This window comes from Acanthopagrus latus, chromosome 24, assembly GCF_904848185.1.
Source record: "Acanthopagrus latus isolate v.2019 chromosome 24, fAcaLat1.1, whole genome shotgun sequence".
NCBI classification, from domain to species: domain Eukaryota; kingdom Metazoa; phylum Chordata; class Actinopteri; order Spariformes; family Sparidae; genus Acanthopagrus; species Acanthopagrus latus.
The window spans coordinates 12,212,146-12,231,263 of NC_051062.1; the positions used below are offsets into that span (position 1 = coordinate 12,212,146).

At 45.3% G+C, this 19,118-nt stretch overlaps 1 protein-coding gene across 6 annotated transcripts in view; it reads left to right on the forward strand.

The window, feature by feature from the left end:
- Positions 1 to 19,118, forward strand: part of spega (striated muscle enriched protein kinase a) — a 54,414-nt gene that overhangs the window by 22,380 nt on the left and 12,916 nt on the right. For 2 of the 6 annotated variants that reach the window (XM_037090671.1, XM_037090676.1), the window contains 24 exons: positions 872 to 914; positions 1,860 to 1,894; positions 3,446 to 3,544; positions 6,540 to 6,690; positions 7,883 to 8,659; positions 8,855 to 9,279; positions 10,076 to 10,222; positions 10,562 to 10,744; positions 12,937 to 13,100; positions 13,830 to 13,918; positions 14,079 to 14,254; positions 14,343 to 14,529; positions 14,735 to 14,808; positions 15,052 to 15,210; positions 15,296 to 15,485; positions 15,640 to 15,869; positions 15,957 to 16,076; positions 16,165 to 16,269; positions 16,601 to 16,807; positions 16,913 to 17,036; positions 17,220 to 17,392; positions 17,964 to 18,076; positions 18,212 to 18,380; positions 18,725 to 18,824. In XM_037090671.1, coding sequence (XP_036946566.1) covers positions 872 to 914; positions 1,860 to 1,894; positions 3,446 to 3,544; positions 6,540 to 6,690; positions 7,883 to 8,659; positions 8,855 to 9,279; positions 10,076 to 10,222; positions 10,562 to 10,744; positions 12,937 to 13,100; positions 13,830 to 13,918; positions 14,079 to 14,254; positions 14,343 to 14,529; positions 14,735 to 14,808; positions 15,052 to 15,210; positions 15,296 to 15,485; positions 15,640 to 15,869; positions 15,957 to 16,076; positions 16,165 to 16,269; positions 16,601 to 16,807; positions 16,913 to 17,036; positions 17,220 to 17,392; positions 17,964 to 18,076; positions 18,212 to 18,380; positions 18,725 to 18,824 — 4,240 coding nt within the window. Of the gene's footprint in view, positions 1 to 871; positions 915 to 1,549; positions 1,895 to 3,445; positions 3,545 to 6,539; positions 6,691 to 7,882; positions 8,660 to 8,854; positions 9,280 to 10,075; positions 10,223 to 10,561; positions 10,745 to 12,936; positions 13,101 to 13,829; positions 13,919 to 14,078; positions 14,255 to 14,342; positions 14,530 to 14,734; positions 14,809 to 15,051; positions 15,211 to 15,295; positions 15,486 to 15,639; positions 15,870 to 15,956; positions 16,077 to 16,164; positions 16,270 to 16,600; positions 16,808 to 16,912; positions 17,037 to 17,219; positions 17,393 to 17,963; positions 18,077 to 18,211; positions 18,381 to 18,724; positions 18,825 to 19,118 lie in introns of all 6 variants that reach the window. The other 4 variants (XM_037090672.1, XM_037090673.1, XM_037090674.1 and 1 more) reach the window with 4 other exon arrangements.

Sequence of the window (19,118 nt, forward strand, 5' to 3'; positions counted from 1 at the left end):
AACAGATTTAAATCCGCTAGATGTGGATTTTTTTTTTTTATTTGGATCCACATCAGATTTTCTCACTAGATACCAGCAAACTAATAACACTGGATTCTTTTCATCAGGCATCCTGACAAATTAACTCGATCTTCTGGATCTGCACCAAACGTTAAAGGGGTCTAATCTGGGCTGAGACCCATCATACATCCAAGTTTCGTGGAAATCCGAGCCGTAGTTTTTGTGTAATCCTGTTCACAAACCAACAAAACAACCAACTATTGGAGTTTTCTTTCATATTGTTCTTAAGTTTACCACTTTAAATATCAGTCGCAGGAAGTCTGAAGTGGAAGTCAAAACAACTGAAGAAACTTCTTGAGGTCCAAACATCAAGCTCCAAACATAATTTTTCCCATTAAATCGGGTTTATTTCGTCACACTAACACCCTCAAAGAATCTGAATCATAAACATTGTTTGCATCATGACACTGATATGTCCTTAAATGTAGTTTGGCTAGCTGCAAGGCTAACTGAACTAACAAGCTAACAGTAGCTAACGAGTAACAGAATACAGTTAGCAGCAGTTAGCGCTACAAATAATTATGCAATGTTTAATGTGGGTACAAATAAATATAAGAACGAGGAAATCAGTTGCTTTAAAACCAGAAAAAGACGATATCCAAAATATGTATACGTACCTTTCTGGTTAACATTTCTTCCTGCGTACATGTGATATATTAGCAAATTCTCGTACAAATCTCTCGTGCTGAAAGGAAAAACATCCCGACAGCGACAGACCTCTCTCTGTTTGCTCTCTGGTGTTTTGTGTAAAACAGACTCTGTGGCTGTGTTTACTGTTCAATAATGCATTGTGCTCTGTATCTTGTTTCAGAGAACTGGGCACTCCACACGGACTTTTGGCAGATTTACCCATGGTGTGTTGTCAGTATGAGCTTTAAACCAATTCTACTATCTTACTTGTTGTTTACATTTCTGTAAAGAATGAAACCTACTGCAGCCTCCTCCTGTTTTCTGCCTGTGCTCCACTTTGATTTACTCCTATAATAACCCCTTTTTAATATATAAAGCTGCTGTTGTAGAACATCTGTACTGCTGTAGTTGTTACTTTATGCTTTTACTGCTTGACTGCTTACAACAGGAGTGGGTTTTTTTTTTTATTATTGTACATCCACCCCCTCAAAGCAACGTTTCTGTAATCACGCCGTTGCCTCTCACTGCATAAAAATCCTGGAGTGAATAATGTCTGGCCTCGATGGTTTACGGCCGAAAATTTGGCCGTATTCACGCAATCCGTGATCGAAGCCAAACCAGAGGCTCGCTGTATTTGCATTACAACACAAGCTGAGATATATTCCCCTCGTAATTACATCGCAGAGTCGATTCCCCCCCCCCCCACGCTCCGGCGTGCGAGGCCATTTAACTTCATTTGATACAGCCGGGTGGATCTACATACCCACACCCAGGGAGGATACAGGCTACACAATGCTGCTAGCAATGTAATGAGTTAATGGTGATTGTTCATGTTACACTTGGCTTTTGTTATCATTAGGCGGAACCTTCTGGAATTATCTAATCAGGATCTGACTTGATGTTTGAGGCGCAATGAGGTGCGACCCATTTTGTGGTTGTCGTCCTCCTCTTCCTCCTCCTCCTCCTCCTCCTCCTCCTCCTACTCCTCCTCCTCCTCCCTCACGAGCTCTCTAACCAGTAAACATATCTGTCAGCCGCCCAGCAGTTTGGCTGGTGATTTTTTAGACTCTAATGGGTACGAAGAGGATTGGTCGTGTGGGTGAGAGAGATGCTGGTTTCCATAGTAACGGTGCTCTCCCGTCTGCCCTCTCTTGCTGCCACTATGGAAGCGAAGTTTTCCGCTCCTGCCGAAAGCAAAGCTATGGTAAACCTGCCTGTCTTGATTCATCTTTCAGTTGATTTATTTATTTATTTATTTATTTACGTCAGCATCTTTCCATCCGCCTGAGTCTGTTCATCCTGCTGATGTAATGTGATCCCGGCCACAGAGCTGTGCGGCTTCAGGCAGTTTTGTTGTTTTCGACAGCGTCTGTGGTTTTTCTGTCTCTCTGTTCTCTTTGTCTTTTTTATTTCTTAGATCAGATTCCTCGAGAAAATCGCCTCCATAATATTTAATTTTTTTTGTCTGCACTGCCACCACAACCTTCTATCTGTCTCCTCATTTTGCTTTTGAATGTTTCTTATTAAAATCGAGACCACAGTCGAATGAATACAGTCGATCTTTTTCTTTTTCTGTTGGCACGTTACATTTTGGTGGTTTTGAGTTTCTGTGACTGTGTCTCCTGTTGATGACACCATTCTCTAAATGTTTTTCATTTTCAAGTGTTTCAAGTTTTCTGCTGTTTCTTTCACCCTGATCCTTTGCAAAAGGTCGATCAGTGGGTTTTAACCTGAAGTCTAAACTTAAACTAGTCGACTAAAAGTGAGATATTATTATTTTAAAAGTACAAATTGAGCACAGTTTTGATCTGTATGTTAAAACAATGTTAACCGGTGGCGATCATCAACAGCACTTGAATAAGAGCACATGACATTTCAGCGCAAATTATGTGAATATGTAATTTAAATAATAACTTTACCCGACTTGTATTTCTGGTGTGGACTAGTAAGGGTAGTCTACGAAACAAGAACGTCCCTATTATCCAGTAATCAACTCATATGCATGCAAATAACTTATGTTAATAAATAAATAAATAGCACGTGTAAGTATCGCTACAGAAGTTAGCATGCTAACCATGTAAACACCAGCGCTCCCCAGGATCCCCGAAGACGAACCAAACACATTGTACAGTACAGTGGAAGTACAGTACGAGAGTAAAAGTATTTAGTTACATTCTGTCACTGCAGAGTACAATCTACAACACACGGCAAAAATATCTAGCTGGTATAAATAGCGCAAGAGTATATTTGTCCCTTTAAAACCAGCTTTTTTGGCGCCGTTTGAATATCCTGAATATTTCGTGCTGTTTTTGAGTCTCTGGTTAAGAGGCACTGTGATCTCAACAGGGGTCACATTGATAGAATTTTTAAATCCAATGAAGTGAAAATGAAAGGAACGAAGCGTTCGGCCTATAAATAAAGAATATAAGCTGCAGGCTGCAGACCCGAGGAGAGAGCGCCTGTACGTCCCCCTCCATGTAGCAGCCATGTATTTTTATAAGCCACAGCTGGCTTCGTGTCACGCTCCAGCCTCAGCCCATTTATTTCACTCCGGGGGTTCTCAGCGGCTCTTTTCAAGGACCCATCAAACTCGGCGCCCGCTAAGTCAACGTGAAATGTCATTTTCTCCGGGACACTGTTGTTGTTTTCGACCTCCTCTTCTTCTTCTCCTCCTCCACCACCACCACCCTCTGATTTTCTCTCCCTCTCTCCTTACTCTTCTCCACCTTAACTCATTCACGTCTCTTCATTGCAGACTCTGAGACCACAGAGGATGAGACCACTGAACCTCAGATGGAAACCAAAGAAGGGCCCGGGAGGCACCATGACAAGGCTGGACGGAGAGGACCTGCAGGTACGGCATCTCAAATCTCGCTGAGGTTTTATCCTTCTTTTACTCTGTAAATGTACATTTCTAAAGTTGCAGCCCTTGCAGAAGATTATGCAGCGTGGCACACATTCAGTGGCTCTTTAAACAGTATTCATGAGGTGATCTTCAGTTTTCAGCCAACGTCGCTGCCAGAAGCACACTAATACAAAATTATGATTCAATGCAGGATTGATAGATTTAATGGAGGCTTGTTATCAGCTTGGCCCAAGACGTGCATTGGATAAAATCCGATATGGCAGTACGCTCGATGGTGTGATGCAACCGAGTGACACACTGCCCCAGTTTCCAGCAGGGAACCTGTCTAAGGTCTGGATCTCACTGTCGGGCTCCACGGGGAACAAACACAGCCCAGAAAACTGAGGCTGCTTCTGTTGGATAAATGATGTTAAAGCAAGCGGCGGCAGTTATTCTACGATATTGTGCGTGCTCTCCCTTTGCCAGAATTCAGTCAGGAAATAAATGTAGCGCCGTGATGGAGCTACAGTACATTCAGTAAGTGGGACATTAAGATATACTCGCCGAAGATTGGTTGTTATAGGGACTGAGTGTGCAACAGTTTTGGCTGGATTTGCATTTCTGCACCAGGTTTTGAGAGCTGAAAGCCAATTTATCAGCCAAAGGTGGCAGGGTCCGCCAAATATAAACAAGGTAAACAGTGTAGAATTGTGCTGTCCTTTAAAGTCGGTGTCATTACAGAAGTATGTTTGGTATTTTTGCTGGATAAACAACTGAAACATTAACTACTTTTTATTAAATTTAGACCCTCTCTTTTTAAGAGGCCTGTAAACAAACAGGGGCCTCCTTTATTTTAGATTACGACGGGTCAAGAACAAAAACAGCACACTAAGAACAGTCTAAAAATGCAGATAAAGGACTTCGTTGCGTGGCAGATGTTAACCTACTGATCTTTTCCCTGTACAGAAAAGACTCCCTGAAATACTCCTCACTAATTTGCTAAAGAGGTGTTGGTGCATTGGCGTCACAGAGGCTGTCTGCCCTCCCAACCAGGCAACAGGATGTCTGAATATAGATCCGAAATATTGACACCCTTCTCCTGAACCACAGAGAAAGTTTATATTCTTTCCCTTCTCTTGTGCACAGTGTTTGCACTTTTTAAGCTTCCAGCCGACTACGCCCTCCTTCACGTCCCTCCGGAGACGAGCAACAACGAGAGAGAGAAAGAAAGAGAATATCAAATGAGGGAGGGACGAGGTGATGCATCATTTGTTCTCTTCAAGGAGCAGATTCTGGTTGCCTCAGCTGCATACAGGGATTAGAGATTAGTTTCCTGCCTCCTGCATTAGACTCCAGACGCTGTTGAGATCCTGCAGACGCGTATAAACGGGATCGCTTGTGAAAATGACCTTCCATTTAGCTTCAAGATGCGGCAATAAAAGCCTAAAAATGAAAGGTGACGGTGAACTGCCTCACAAGGAAATGGCAGCAGCATTCTGAAGCTCAAGATGTCAAGACCTTGTGATATTTCTCATTTCCTTCGTTGTTTTTTTCGTTTGTGGCGCTGAGTCAGAACCATTTCTGATTGCGGCGGGAGTCTGTCGTTTTATATCCTCGACACCACCGCCGCTTCAAGGTTTCCGTCGTTAGCCCCAGATGCTGACTGCTCGCTCTTTTCGCTGCCCCAAGCAGTCCTGTCTCCGTTGCTCATCACTAAAACGTCAATCACGACCTGATTTGCGATGGGGGAGGATCTCTTTAAGTGGTGCGCGCTGCTCCGCGACGTCGCTCCTACACTTTCTGTTTCATTTCCTGTTTTCCAGCGATCAATAGACTCTTAATCCCGATTTCTAATGATGTTCCTGCTCTCCGTTTTACGTCATTATCAGTTTGTACCAGCTCAGGATTCTTGCTCCTTTAGTTGATTAATTCATCTTTTTTACAGACTTTTCAGCATTGATAATCGGCGCTTTCTTTTATAGCTATGAAATAAAATAGCAGAAAATCTCCCACACGAGCTTAATTGCGTTGCAAAAATGATATTAACTCTCTGACATTTTAATCGACCTTTCATTTAACATTAATGAAACATTCTCTGGTATTCAAGTCAGGTTTATCTTCCTCTCACCGTCTGGTGATATTTCCTCAGAGCAAAACCAACACCGAAGCACCGCCTGTGCAGACAAAGCCCTGCGGCTTACTCCTCGGTGCCACAGAGCTCCATTGTTGTCCAAAACTGATTAAAAACGCATCAATTAGCCAAACTGTTGCACTGGGTGTCCCTTAATTACAACGAACACAGGCGCTGTAGCTTATTTTGAGTCAATCCCAGATATAGAACAACGTCCTCCTGCTGTAATTACTCATTAGACTACTAAATGTGTATTCATCCACAGCTTAAAGTAGTCCTGCAAAGGTGCACTATGAAAGCTTTGTTGTGAAAACTGTCTCTGCAACGTGCAGCAGGTCATCAAAATCTTCTTTCATCACGTTCTACCTGGGTAAATTCCCAGATGGACTTATGGCTCAGGACAACTATCTTTACAAAGTACTTTTGGCTGCAAGCAAAAAGGCCATTACACAGAAGTGGCTGCAGACAAATGTGCCATCAAGGAATGACTGGATTACCATTGTCAACGAAATACAGTGCATGGAAAAGCTGACCTTTGTTCTAAGATTGCAGGTTGATCAGTTTACCAAGTACTGGGAAAAGTGGACTTTATATTCTCTAACGTGTAACTCACTGTCTGTGTGAATGACAACCCCATTTGCTCTAATGTATGCTCTATGTAAACCTTGTCAACCTGTCTGTTCCATATGATTTTGTTTTTTGTTTTGTTTTTTTCTGTTTTTGTTTTTTTCTCTGTTTTATGCCCCATTGTTTGTTGTTTACTGTGAAAAAAGAATTGAAAACTTAATAAAGAGAAAGTTTCATAAAAACGAGCTTTTCTTACTGCTGTGATGGAAAACTACAATCAGAGTTTGTTTCTCTGCCTCTCCCCAGGTGAGGGAGGAGGGATGATGGACTATAACCCCGATGGTTCAGACCGCAGGGCGACCCTGCCCGGTGCCTATGACCCCGTGGTGGAGCGAGAGCTTCGCGCTCTGGGCTCCCGCCCTCCGGGGCCCCACTTGGACCCCACAAACCCAGCCAGGCAAGCCCTCGGAGGGGCCCCTGCTGAGGGGGCCCCCCCTGTCCGTCACCTGGGTGTGGAACCGCTGATCCGGGCGTCTCACGCTAACCTTGCGCGGCCTGTTCAGGGGTCAGAGGAAAGTGTTTCTGTAGGCAGCGACTACTATGGGAGCATGTTCAGCCTCTACAGAGGGAGGACATTTTCTATGCCGTTATAGCACATGGCATTTTATTATTAGGAGACCGAAACAAGAAAGACTGGCCACAAACCCCCCAAATTGCAAAGAAAACTGACACATAAGACAAGACGTTATATCCTCCATGAACCCAACTGGCAAAAATTGTACTTCATGTTATAAGTTACAGAGTGACTCATTTTTTTTCTACTCTTATTTCATATATTCAGCCATTTTTCATACACGTTTATGTTGAGATCACGCTTTCCTTTGACTCTGTTTTTATTGCTGTGGGTGTGGTTTGGTTTTAAGCTAACGAGTCTTAAGCTAACAAGCTGTATTTCTAATAGCCATTTAAGAAGACGAAATGGTACAATCTGCTAACATGTATCATTCAGCACTTTCTGAAAACTGTGATTACTCTTTTTTCAGTCACTGCATGTTTTGTAGAGCGGCCCCTCACTTTTTGGATTAACACCATATCTCTATCGGTTTGCTGTGGCATGCATGGATTGCTGGCTTTGATCCCGAGCTAATATTAGCATGAATGTTCTCACATATAATTGATCACAGGTTCTTTTTAGGCATGACAATTTTTTGTTTGTTTGTTTGTTTGTTTTTGTATTTTGAAGCCAGGGTATTTTTTCTGGCATTTTGTAAAAGCTCATGTTGTAAATCTGCAATTTTGTTGCTGCAACATGCCTAAAATTTTCCAGTTATTGCTACTGTTTTTTTGTTTTTTTTTTAGAGTGTCTTCCACTTCCACCACAGTTAGATTCAGTTCTTATAAAACAAGTCTCACATGTGGGCAATGTTGTTTTGTTTCTACTCCTTTATCAGCCATTGCATTTTACACTTTCATATGTTGATCTCTGAAAACGAGACACAAGGAGCACAGACAAAAACACAAGGAACTCACTGATGAATATGAAACATAACACAAACACAAAATGGAGGTACGCCTGCTCCTTCCAACGCCTACAGCAACTACAGCTCTAACTTCACACCTCCATGTCCCCTCAATCCTCACCCCTCTAGGACTCAAACTGCTGATGAATCTCAGGGGCCCTCCGCCCATGCCCCCCTGTCTTCTCCCCAGCCACCTCCCACCACACACAAAAATGGCATCAGTACCCCGAAGCAAGACCCGGATAAAACCAAACCTTCAGAACCCCAATCTTCTAAGACAGACCAGGCATCAAGTGTGGTCATGACGCCCAAACTGGCTCGTGCGGGGCCAAGGATCTCCGACAAGGTCCGCGCTTTTGAGGAGCGAAGGGCTAGCGTGGACCTGCCAGGAGGAGTATCAGGACGAGCGGTTTCCTTCGACTCAGACGACGGCAGAAAGAAGGCAGGAGGCCCCGGCGCGGCCCAGAAACGAACGGCATTCAAGCAACGGGCCTCTTCGTTAGAGGACCAGACGAGCTACTCCCAGAGGGTCCAGAGCTACCAGAGCAAGTTCGCAGAGGAGCTCCAGAGGATCAAGAAACTTGTGGGGAAGCCGAGCTTGAAGAAGGCGTTCTCCACCGAGCAGCTGTCTCAGAAAGAGAGGGTGACCACGGGGAAACTAGAACCCATTCCTCCCCAGGTGGTTAAAAAGTTGGAGGCGAGGGAGCGAGCTGTGGAGGAGAGGGAAGGGAACATCCGAGGAAAAGGGCTGAGGGAAAACCCTGTGAAGGATAAGATGACACAGCCAGATTCGCAGGGGAAACCAGTGGATAGCACAGCAAAAATCTCTGTTACCATGGAGACAGCACCAGTACACCAGTTACCAGGACAACCATTACCATCATCCACAAGGACAAGCCTCACCAGGTTTGGAGAAAATCCATCTTTATTGATGAAATTGTGTGTTTTTAAAATCTTTACAAAAAAACACTATTTTTCCTCGTTAGATTAGCCAATTTTCCACAAAATGTGGATACAAAATCGAGATCCGTTCTCCACTTGTTGAATAATTATATCACATTTGTCAGTATTACATAACGGTTTTCTTGTCTTTGCACACAGGGAAACCCTACAAAGCACTCCGGCAGCTGACAAAGACGCACATGTTCCCACGTCTCAGAAATCCTCCTTCAGAAATCTGGAGATGGATTCAAAGATGGACCGTAGATCACCAAGCCCGCATGGGAAGAGAGCGTCCCAAATAACTGTGAGGGAACCAGGGTCCCAGTATCCACCCAAGCCCCCCCGACTCACCCCGTCGCCCACTCCTTCCATCAGCCCCCTCCTGAAAAGGAGAAAGGCGGAGGTGGGTCGGACGTCTCCGGCCTTGAAATTAAACATCCCCACGATCCTGGTGGAGGATGAACCCATGGAGACAGAATGTGTCGCAGACAGGAGCGCTGAGGGAACCAAGACCAGGAGGAAGGAGGGGAAAGTTCGGAAGAGCAAGACGGGCCGCGCTGCTCAACCCAGATCTCCAGAGGAAGGTAGGATGTACTTTATGGTGATTGCATTTGTAAAAAAAAACAAACAGCAGTTACTACAGATGGATGTTAAAGCCAAGTTCTCCTAATGGCTTCAGGCTGCCGGCTCCAGAAACACTTGGACCGCACCAGAGTCGATGAGAAACTTCAGTGTTTCTTCTGTCGTCTAATAGGGAAGTCTATCTGAGGTCATGTTTGCCTTGATTGACAGGTCTCTCGGGGAGAGGCCACACCACAGTGGCTGCTGCTCGCACGACCCGACCAAGGTCATTATAGTTTAAAGTGGCAACAGACAACATTTCCCCTCTAGTGTTTCCAAGTGCTATTATTGTTGATGACGCTGATGCACAGACAACTTTTTTCTACACACCACAGGACAAAACGCGATATTTAGTAAGTGGTAATTTGGCTCCATTAGCCTCAGCGAGTGGTTCTCAACCTACTGTCGGGGTGAGATACCCCCGAAACTAAGGTGTCTTGATGATGATTATCTATTTAGGCAAAGCGTTTCTCTTTTTCGTGTGTGCTGGGTAGATTTTTACTTCAATGCTGTTGCTTATTGCAGAAGAGGCGCCAAGATTATGGACAGAAAGGTGATAAATACATGAAAAATGTAGATCGATCATAGTGTCTGCTACACAGATTTGCTGCAGGACCTGGACTCATTGATAGAATTCATTCCACATTAAGGATGCCAAAAAAAGGAACTAGCCCACGGCTAATTTTGGGGCTGACCCATTTAGGAAACCAGGTAACCAAGCACATGCCGCCTCGCATTAACCTGACCTGTCGTCTTCAGGGGGTTCGTCCGACGACTCCTACCTGTCTGCTGATGACGAGCAGGCCGAGGGCCCGAGGTTTGACCGGCCTCTTGAGGACGTCATGGCATCAAGTGGCACCGAGGTCACGCTGAAATGCATCGTCACTGGGAGTCCGCCACCTACAGGTACAGCTGAGAAGATGGTTATTGGTAGACTACTGGAGGACAGACACAGATAGTATGCGAATAACTTTTTTCTAACTGACATGAACGCAGCGAGTAGTGACTTCCTGCAGCCGGACATGTAAAGATTTTCATGTCAGGACTTTTGAATTTAAATCGAAAATCTGCTCTTTTGAAAATTCAAGATGCTTTTCAAAGATAATCTGCAAAACCCAAAACCAGTGAGCTCATCTTTGTAAGGTGGATGGTGCTATATCTGTTTTCCTGTGGGTGGTTTCATTGGTGTGTTTGTCATCTGTGTGAATGTGTGTTTTTTATTATTCTTTCACTCTGCCTCCTCAGTGACATGGAGGAAGAGTAATGTAGAGATACGGAGCGATGCTTTCCATGTGGTTAAGGCCGAGGGTGAGAGGCACAGTCTGGTGATAAAGGAGATGAGGCCGAACAACGCGGGGTCGTACTGCGTCACGGCTGTCAACGCGGCCGGCAGAGTGTCCTGCAGCGCCAGGCTTTACATCCAATCAGGTGAGACGAGGGCCAGATCTGCAAAGGATAGCCCCTACACGCACAGCGGTTTGGGTTTGATGTTGGAGTGGCACATTTACAGGCACGAAACGAAGACAGAGACGTCGAGGCACATGAAAATGACGGCTCTCCCTTGAAATACATGTTGACTCACACGCAAAACTCGCTTTAATCCACTGCCAGCCCTCCTCCGCCTGACATTCTGTCTTAATGACTACAAAGGCCTGCTGGAGCTCAGCATCCCGACCGGGGGGCTCCGTGCAGGCGATAGTTGCCATGGCAACCCATTAATTCTTAACGGCGCTGGGTGAGGATTCAAAAACGCGGGCCTGCCCCGTCGCACAGAGGGTCCCCGAAGTCTTAAAGGCAGGCACTGGATCTGGCTTGTAAACAAAATAAATATTCCTTCTTGCAAAACTGGATGTGTGTTTAATGCTGTGCAGCGTGTGAAGAGCTTGTGCCTCCTTGTACCGGAGTGTTGATTCATCTCATGTAAATGCAACCTGCACGTCACTAGTTTTGTCAACAAATGTGAGCGTTGCACTCTGGTACTGTCTCGCCAGCAGCACGGGGGCCCTTTGCGTTGCCATATTAGGCCAGAGGAGTCGAAACTTGCCGGAGTATTTTTAGCCGCCCTCTTGTTCTCGCGGGTAATTGCAGTCTGCTTTATGTCCCCAGTGCGAGATTGCTGCTGCAATCATGGAGTTTTTCATCTCTCCCTCAGATTTCACGCTATACAGAGCTCAGAGTTGTCAAAATGTGGTGGGAGATTTCGTGAGTCATTTTTTTCTGCAGGGAACAGAGTGGAGCTTTGGCAGGGCACACCAAAACAGACAGAGGGAGTGATTTATATGCTACAAAGGATGGCAAACCTCAATTTGGTGAAGGGGATTAACACTGTTGTCTTGTGATTTCTGCACAAAACATGAAACAAGTTGAAGATTTCCCAGCTATTCACTCAGTTCTCAAAGGAAAAAAAAAATCACCCAAACTGTAATGAATCTGTACAATAGTGGACTTTTGGATATTTTAGTGGCGTTTAGATGTCAGGATTTTTAGAGAGTACGCATGTGATGGCGAGAGGACGCAGACGAGAGAACAGAAGATGAGACCGAAAAGGAAGGTTAGCTGGATGGGACTGTGCAGCGGTTGTGTAAGAGTTGGCAGGTTCACGTAAATACTCCTGAGAGTTATCCCCTGGTGCACAGACGCAGCTCAGAGATGTGACTCTTGGTAGGTTATTTTGATATTTTTCCTTTTAATGCCGGCATGATGACACTTCATGAATATCTACCAACTTAAATGTAATAATCTGGCTTTAATTGTGTTTTTCTGTAAGGAGGAAAAGAATAAATCTAATGTTTTACTGCTACAAGTCGAGTGTTGTTTGGTTTATCTAGATTTTTAGCGTGTGGACAAGCCCGTCCACAGCAGACGACCACCAGTTAGTTTAATAGCAGCATTTTCATCCGTCTGATCTGCTGTCAGTCCTCAAAGGAGGACATGTCTTCATTCTGTTCCTCTGATGGCTATTATTCATTTCCAGTTGTCGCAGTCTTATCTGCTAATGTCAGATGTCTGAGTTTTTTTACAGAGAAAGTAGGGAGCGGAAGCAAAGAGAAAGCGACGAGGCAGAAAGAGACAGACAGAGAAATCTAAAGAGAGCTACTGTCGGGCGGTGGTGTTTTATATTTCTCCATCCAGCGGTGAATTAATTCTGACTTTTAGTAGAAGCTGCCAGGAGTCCAGACACAGCGTCTGCTCTGGAACCTCCTTGGGAAAAAGCGAATGATTGGGTCAGGGATTAAGGGATTAATTCATTATCTGTTCAGCTACGGTCACTTCAGAGAGGTCCCTACACTGTGTGTGTGTGTGTGTGTGTATATGTGGCCCACTCATGTCTAAGTCGCCGCTCTATGTTGCCAACTGCTCATCTTGGCAAACGATAGTAATCTCCAGAAAAGCAAGCAAAGACTGTAAACATCAGAGGCCTGACAGATTGTTCCCGTCTGAAGGTTTAACGAGCCACCCTGGTGCCGTGGTAACCATATTTCAAAGAGATTTGCACTTAATTACACAAATTAAAAAGTGTGCAAATTGGTTTTGACTTTTCATGAACCAAAGGGAAAGTGAATTAGATCTAGTTCATGTGTGCTTTCTTATGTGTGGTATCACTCCTGCTGTTCTTGCAGAGCCGGCCCACATGCATTGTGGGAAACGGGCCGCGGCCTTGGAGGTCAGCAGTCCGGCCCAGTCGGATGAGGAGTACCTGAGCCCTCAGGAGGAGGCGATGGAGCTCGGGGACACACCTGCTCCGAGTAAAAAGGTCCACTTCAAAGAACCTCCATCATTTCAGGTGAGTGAGTCTCAAAAGCAAAACCCAGGTTTGATAAATGAAACCATTTTAGGCACAGTCATATCATGATGTGACGTGATCGACTGGGCTGAAAAACATCTGAGAAATTCAGATTTTTTTATTGTTACTTGCACATCAAACATGACATTTAAACCACTGGCAGGGATAGTGAATAGTGTAGATCTTGTTACATTGCACTATTCTTCTAGAAAACTTTGGGTACTGACGTTCATGTTGAGGCCACTTGACACGTACCGCCAAGTAAACCTTCTCATGGCAACAGCACTCCCTGATGGCAGTGGCCTCTCAGCAACACACCGCAAAAACTGCACAGGCATGGCCTGAGACACAAAGGTCCAGTCAAGGGATACTCCACCTCGCAACAAACAGGATTCAGAGGATCTGTGCCAGCGCCCTGCTGCCTCTGAGCCAAATCCAATCCATGGTAGGGCCTCCGTGGACTGGACTTGTTAAATGATGTCATACAGGTTCCTGAATGGATTGGGATCTGGGGAATTTGGAGGCCATGCCTTGAGCTTATGTAACTCAGGCCCTTCCTGAAAAGTTTCACCTGACCTTTGGGAGTAAAGATATTTAATTTAATGAATTTTAATCCTAGTTCTATTTACAGAAAAAAAATCTGAAACCTTTCTGATTTCAGAAGCTTCCATGGCTGGTATAATTGCTTCAAACTATTATTACTAGTGACGACGCTGTGATTTTTTAAAGGTGGCACCATGTGACCAGGGGGTCACGGAGGGTCAAGACGTCGTCATCTCAGCGAAGGTCAGCGGGCAGCCCAAACCCATGGTTTACTGGTAAGACGGCTCTCTTGAAAGCTTTATTACAGACTCTGTCGACACCTGAAGCTATTACATCATCCCAAGGTCACTTACTGTCTCCCTGTCACAAACGCACCAGCCCTCTATTAAACACACGAGTATAAAGGACTCTGACAGCCACTTTATATCGACCCAGGTTGAAGGACAGAGTCACGGTGAAGACAGCGGGGCGCTTCACCGTGCGAGAAACAGACGACGGCACCAGTGAAATGAGGATCGGCTCGGCTCAGAGGTCGGACGGAGGGCTTTATGTCTGCAAGATCATCAACGAGCATGGAAGCAAACAGGCGGAGTGCCGAGTGGAGGTCAAAGGTCAGCGATGAAGAACTGAATCTGCCTGGTTGAATCATGCTGCAACAAATCTCCTGCAATATATCTTTATCTTTAATGCGTCCAACAGTGAATGCAGCACAAACGGCGGTGAAAATCACCAGGGAGGTCAGCGACGTGGTGGTGAAGGCCGGAGAGTCGGCCATGTTCGAGTGTTACATCACAGGACCTCCAGACGTTGACGTGGACTGGCTGTCCAATGGGAAGTTAATCCAGCCAGCGCTGCTCAACTGCAAAATGCACTTTGATGGCAAAAGGTGGAGTCATGTGTCTCATTTGTGTTGTTCCTTCTTTAATTCTTTAGTTTTGTTTTACTGTCTGTGTAAATAACTTGTTTTCCTCATGCATGAGAGCCTGGAAACCCTTCGTCTGTTTGTCCCGGATCCAGAATTCATTGTTCTAGACTGCTTTTCTTTTCAAGATGAATTGTTTTTTGAAAGGCTGTTTTGTTTTATCTTACAGGTGCCGTCTGTTGCTGAATTCAGTACACGAGGATGACAGTGGAACATACACCTGCAAGCTGAGCACTGCCAAAGGTAAAACCACAACAAACATTTGATGTTTGAGTTGTTGGTTGGTTGCTTGGTTTGTCAGCAGGGCTACAAAAACTACAGATTTCAATAAAATTTGGACCGATGTTGGGTCTCGGCCCAGAATAGACCCCATTAACATTTCCTTCAGGTCGAGGAATTTTGACTTTCCTTAATATTTTGTGATGCAGTGTGGTGTTATTGTTCAAAAAAGATACATTACTAAGCGATGTGTCATTGCATTTACAGAGGAGCTGACCTCAAGCGCCAGCCTGAAGGTCACCCCATCCAGGGAGCCTCTGTTCACCCGTAAGCTGGACATCCTGGAGGTCATCGAAGGTCGCACTGCCCGGTTTGACTGTAAAGTGAGCGGTTTACCTGCTCCTCGGGTCACATGGATGCACTTTGGTAAGAGTCTGTTGATGAAGGTTTTCCGGATAACTAACAGCTCCTCAATGGAGATTTTTTTTTCATGACGTAAATGTTCTTTCAGAGACGAGAGTGGAGGAGAGTGAGAACATTCGCATCCTTCAGGAGGGGGGTCGTCACTCACTTGTCATCACCCACGTCAGCAGCGACACGGAGGGCTTCTACACGGCAGTCGCTCAAAACGTCTACGGAAAGGCCGACTGCACCGCCGAGCTCTACATGCAAGAACCTCGAGCCGCCATCACCTCTCACATGTAAGAGAAGTCATTCATATGGAAGACAACTCAGTGACATATTATGTCATTTTATAAGCCTTGAAATCAAACCAAGCTGCCAGGAGACGAGGAGACACTCGTGCTCTCAAGGGCACAGAAATAAAATAAACCCGTCGATCTTTCCTTCCTCCAGGGCCAAGCTGGAGAAGATGCCATCCATTCCCGAGGAGCCCGAGGTGCTGGAGAGTGAAGTGGAGAGGAGGACGATGCCAGACTTTGTCAAACCTCTGGCTGACGTGGAGGTGATCGAAGGCAAAGAGGTGGTGCTGAAATGCAAAGTGGCGGGCCTCCCCTACCCGACCATCGGCTGGTACCACAACGGCAAGCGCATCGAGAGCAGCGAGGAACGCAAAATGACCCAGTGTAAGGAAAGATGTCGGTGACAAACAAAAACAATTTTTTTTTTTTAGGGGGGACATAGTGAAAGAGAAACTTGTGTTTGTTATCCAGACAGGGATGTCCACAATCTGGTCATTCGGAACGCCTGTCACGCTCATGGGGGCGTCTACAAGGCCGTCATCTCCAATAAAGTGGGCAAAGCAGCCTGCTATGCACATCTATACGTCACAGGTAAAGACAGACGCTTAATATTACATGAGAATATAATAATTCCAGTGTGCTTGTGTGTATAATGATGTATTTTTTTATTTGAAACCAGACATCGTTCCTGACCCCCCTGACGGCCCACCAGTGATCGAGGCTATCACAGGGAAAACTATCAGCCTCAGCTGGAAGAGACCAAAGAGGCTCGACTCTTCTTTCGGTAGGTTCACTCTGCTTCTCTGATGCTAATTTCAATTTTTTTTTCAGCCTCAATACTGCACAAAGAAAGGCCTTATCAAAGAAAAAAAAGTTGGAATTAAATTAACATAAAACACTTGCAGAGGAACACTATTTATAGCGCCCTCGTCCTGGATCTTTGCTTTCTTTTCATTCCGAGATGTTTTTAAGCCTCTTTGGAATTTCATACCTCATCAGCACAGATGTGAAAAAAAAAATAAAAATCCTTTTCTCTTTGCATCTTAAGCTCCTGACCATGTGTTTTAATGTCGTCCAGATTAAGTAACTAAAAAACAACATATTTGACTGCACAGATTCCGGCGCCTTGCTTTACGTGGTCCAGCAGCAGCCTCTGGGCTCGATCCAGTGGTCTGTGGTGGCGTCGAACCTGAAGGAGACCAACTACACCGTCACCTCGCTGTCCAAAGGAGTCCGATATGCTTTCAGAGTGCTGACGTCCACCGGGAAGACGTTCAGCAAACCATCACCCTCTACCGACCTGGTCCAGCTGCTGGACAGAGGTTAAAAAAAAACAGAAAGAAAAAGCTGAGGAAGGCGTCAAGTTGCCACCAAGGACGACGATGATGATGATTGATGTCTTTTTCTTTTTTTTTTTACACCTGTAGGACCATATTTGAGGAAAACACCAGTCATCTTGGAGAAACCCGACATTGTTTACGTGGTTGAGAACCAACCAGCGACCATCACCATCACGCTGAACCACGTGCACGCAGTCGTCACCTGGAAAAGGTCGGTTCCTCTTTCTCAGTATATGTGTCTTTAATCACTGTTTGAACACTAATACAAGTGAAGCTGCTGTTCTCATCAGGGACTGTTTAGAAATAAGGACAGAACTAATGTGGATAACACTGATATTAGCCTCTTAGCTATAACAGGCACTTTTCTTTTACTTGTTGCCTCCGTCTTCCTCAGGAGGGGGGTGGTGCTGGTCAACAAACCGGGTACGTACGAGATGAGCATGCCAGACGACGATCAACACACCCTGAAGCTCCAGCGGGTCCGGGGCACAGACGTCGGCCAGTTGGTGGTCACGGCCAGCAACCAGTTTGGCAGCGACCTCTGCACGCTTCAGCTGGCAATGGCAGGTCAGTTCAGTTCAGGCAGAGCAGCACATGGTAAATTTAGCATTTCAGCCTGAATCCAAGGAACTTACTACTGAATTCCTGGCGGCAGTAAATGCCAAAGAGGGGAAGCTGTTTGTAATTTAAGTTTAGCTATTTATGAAGTTGAGGATCATTGCTTCTCCAAGAATGACTTCAGTCTTTTACAGTGAGGACTTTCCTTTCCTGAGTGCCATAAATGTTAAAAGAAGATTTGAATAGAAGAACATTTTAAGTGGCGACAAGTATAACCACTATGGTTTCTCCTAATGCGATACATATTGAACTATTAACATTTTTACTACCACAACAAACAGTCTCTCTTGTCCTCGTCTCTCTTTTAAGAGGATCTTGTTCATGCGAAAGTGTTTCTAGCACGACTGGTTCAAAAACCATCTTAAATTCGAAAAAAACAATAATAATTTCTGTGATGTGACACGTTTCAAACCAGCTGGCATATCCTGGGGTTCTGGGTGAAGACAGGAGATGATTACACTCTCAGTCATTCATGATTAAAATGTTTATGTTCTTTTTCATTCTTTTTCTCCTTCTGTAGTGTCTCCCAAGTTTGAAACCATCATGGAGGATGTGGACGTGCACATCGGGGAGACGTGCCGTCTGGCTGTAGTGGTTGAAGGGAAACCAGACCCAGATATAATGTGGTTTAAGGTATGATGTTTGAGAAAACTGTCCTCCGTGATGTTTTTTTCACAGCCAGAATATCTTCCAGAGAGCGTGTTTTTCCGTCGCAGCCTGGTTGTGTAATCGAGAAAACCGTATTAATAGTTGATTGGTCTGTTGCAGGATGATGTGCTCCTCGCCGAGAGCAGCCACTTCACATTTGTGTACGATGACCCAGAATACTCCCTCGTTGTCCTCAACGCCTGCCCCGAACACTCCGGCGTGTACACCTGCACCGCTAAGAACCTGGCCGGCTCCAACTCCTGCAAGGCCGAAGTCACCGTCCACACAGGTCTGTTGTCAAACCGGAGTCTGTGGGACCTAAAATTAAGAAAGATACAAGGAGGAAACATCTTTTTAATGATACACTGTAAATCACTTTTGTACTGAGCATCAGTAAAATGATCATATGATGAGAAATTAAAGGGACATTTCTGCCATTTTTACTGTTGATCTTTAGCATTAAGTCTTGCTCCAGTAAAAGCTACTTGTTGTTTTAAAATCTCCACCATATGGGCGAGAACACAAGGTGGTTTGAGATTACAATCTGAAACCATCTGTCACTCTGCTGGCAAACATGTACACACACACACATGCACACACACATAAAAATGCCTATGTCCGTGCTCCATGCAGAGCGAAAAGAAGAGGCTGAGCCAATGGAGGACGAGGGAACCATTCTGAGGAAGATGAGGCGCTTGACGGATTACTATGATAACCACAAAGAGATAGGGAGGTGAGTGCGCGAGAGGCGACGAACGCACACACACTCCCGCCGCCTCGCATCCCCTCACGCGAACGCATCGGCGCTAATGGCAGTTTGAGCGGCGAGGGTCGGGCCGTGGGAGGGCGGGGAGGCGCACCTGCTTAACAACAGCAGACAGAAAAACGAGAGATGAGTCACGAGGCTGAGTGGAGCGAATGCATTAGCCCGACAGATGATTCGCTTCAGTCTGACTCGGCGGAGACGGGCGTTTACTGTGAATTGTAGAGCAATCTGAACAGCATGATTAGCAGGCAGGATGGTCTG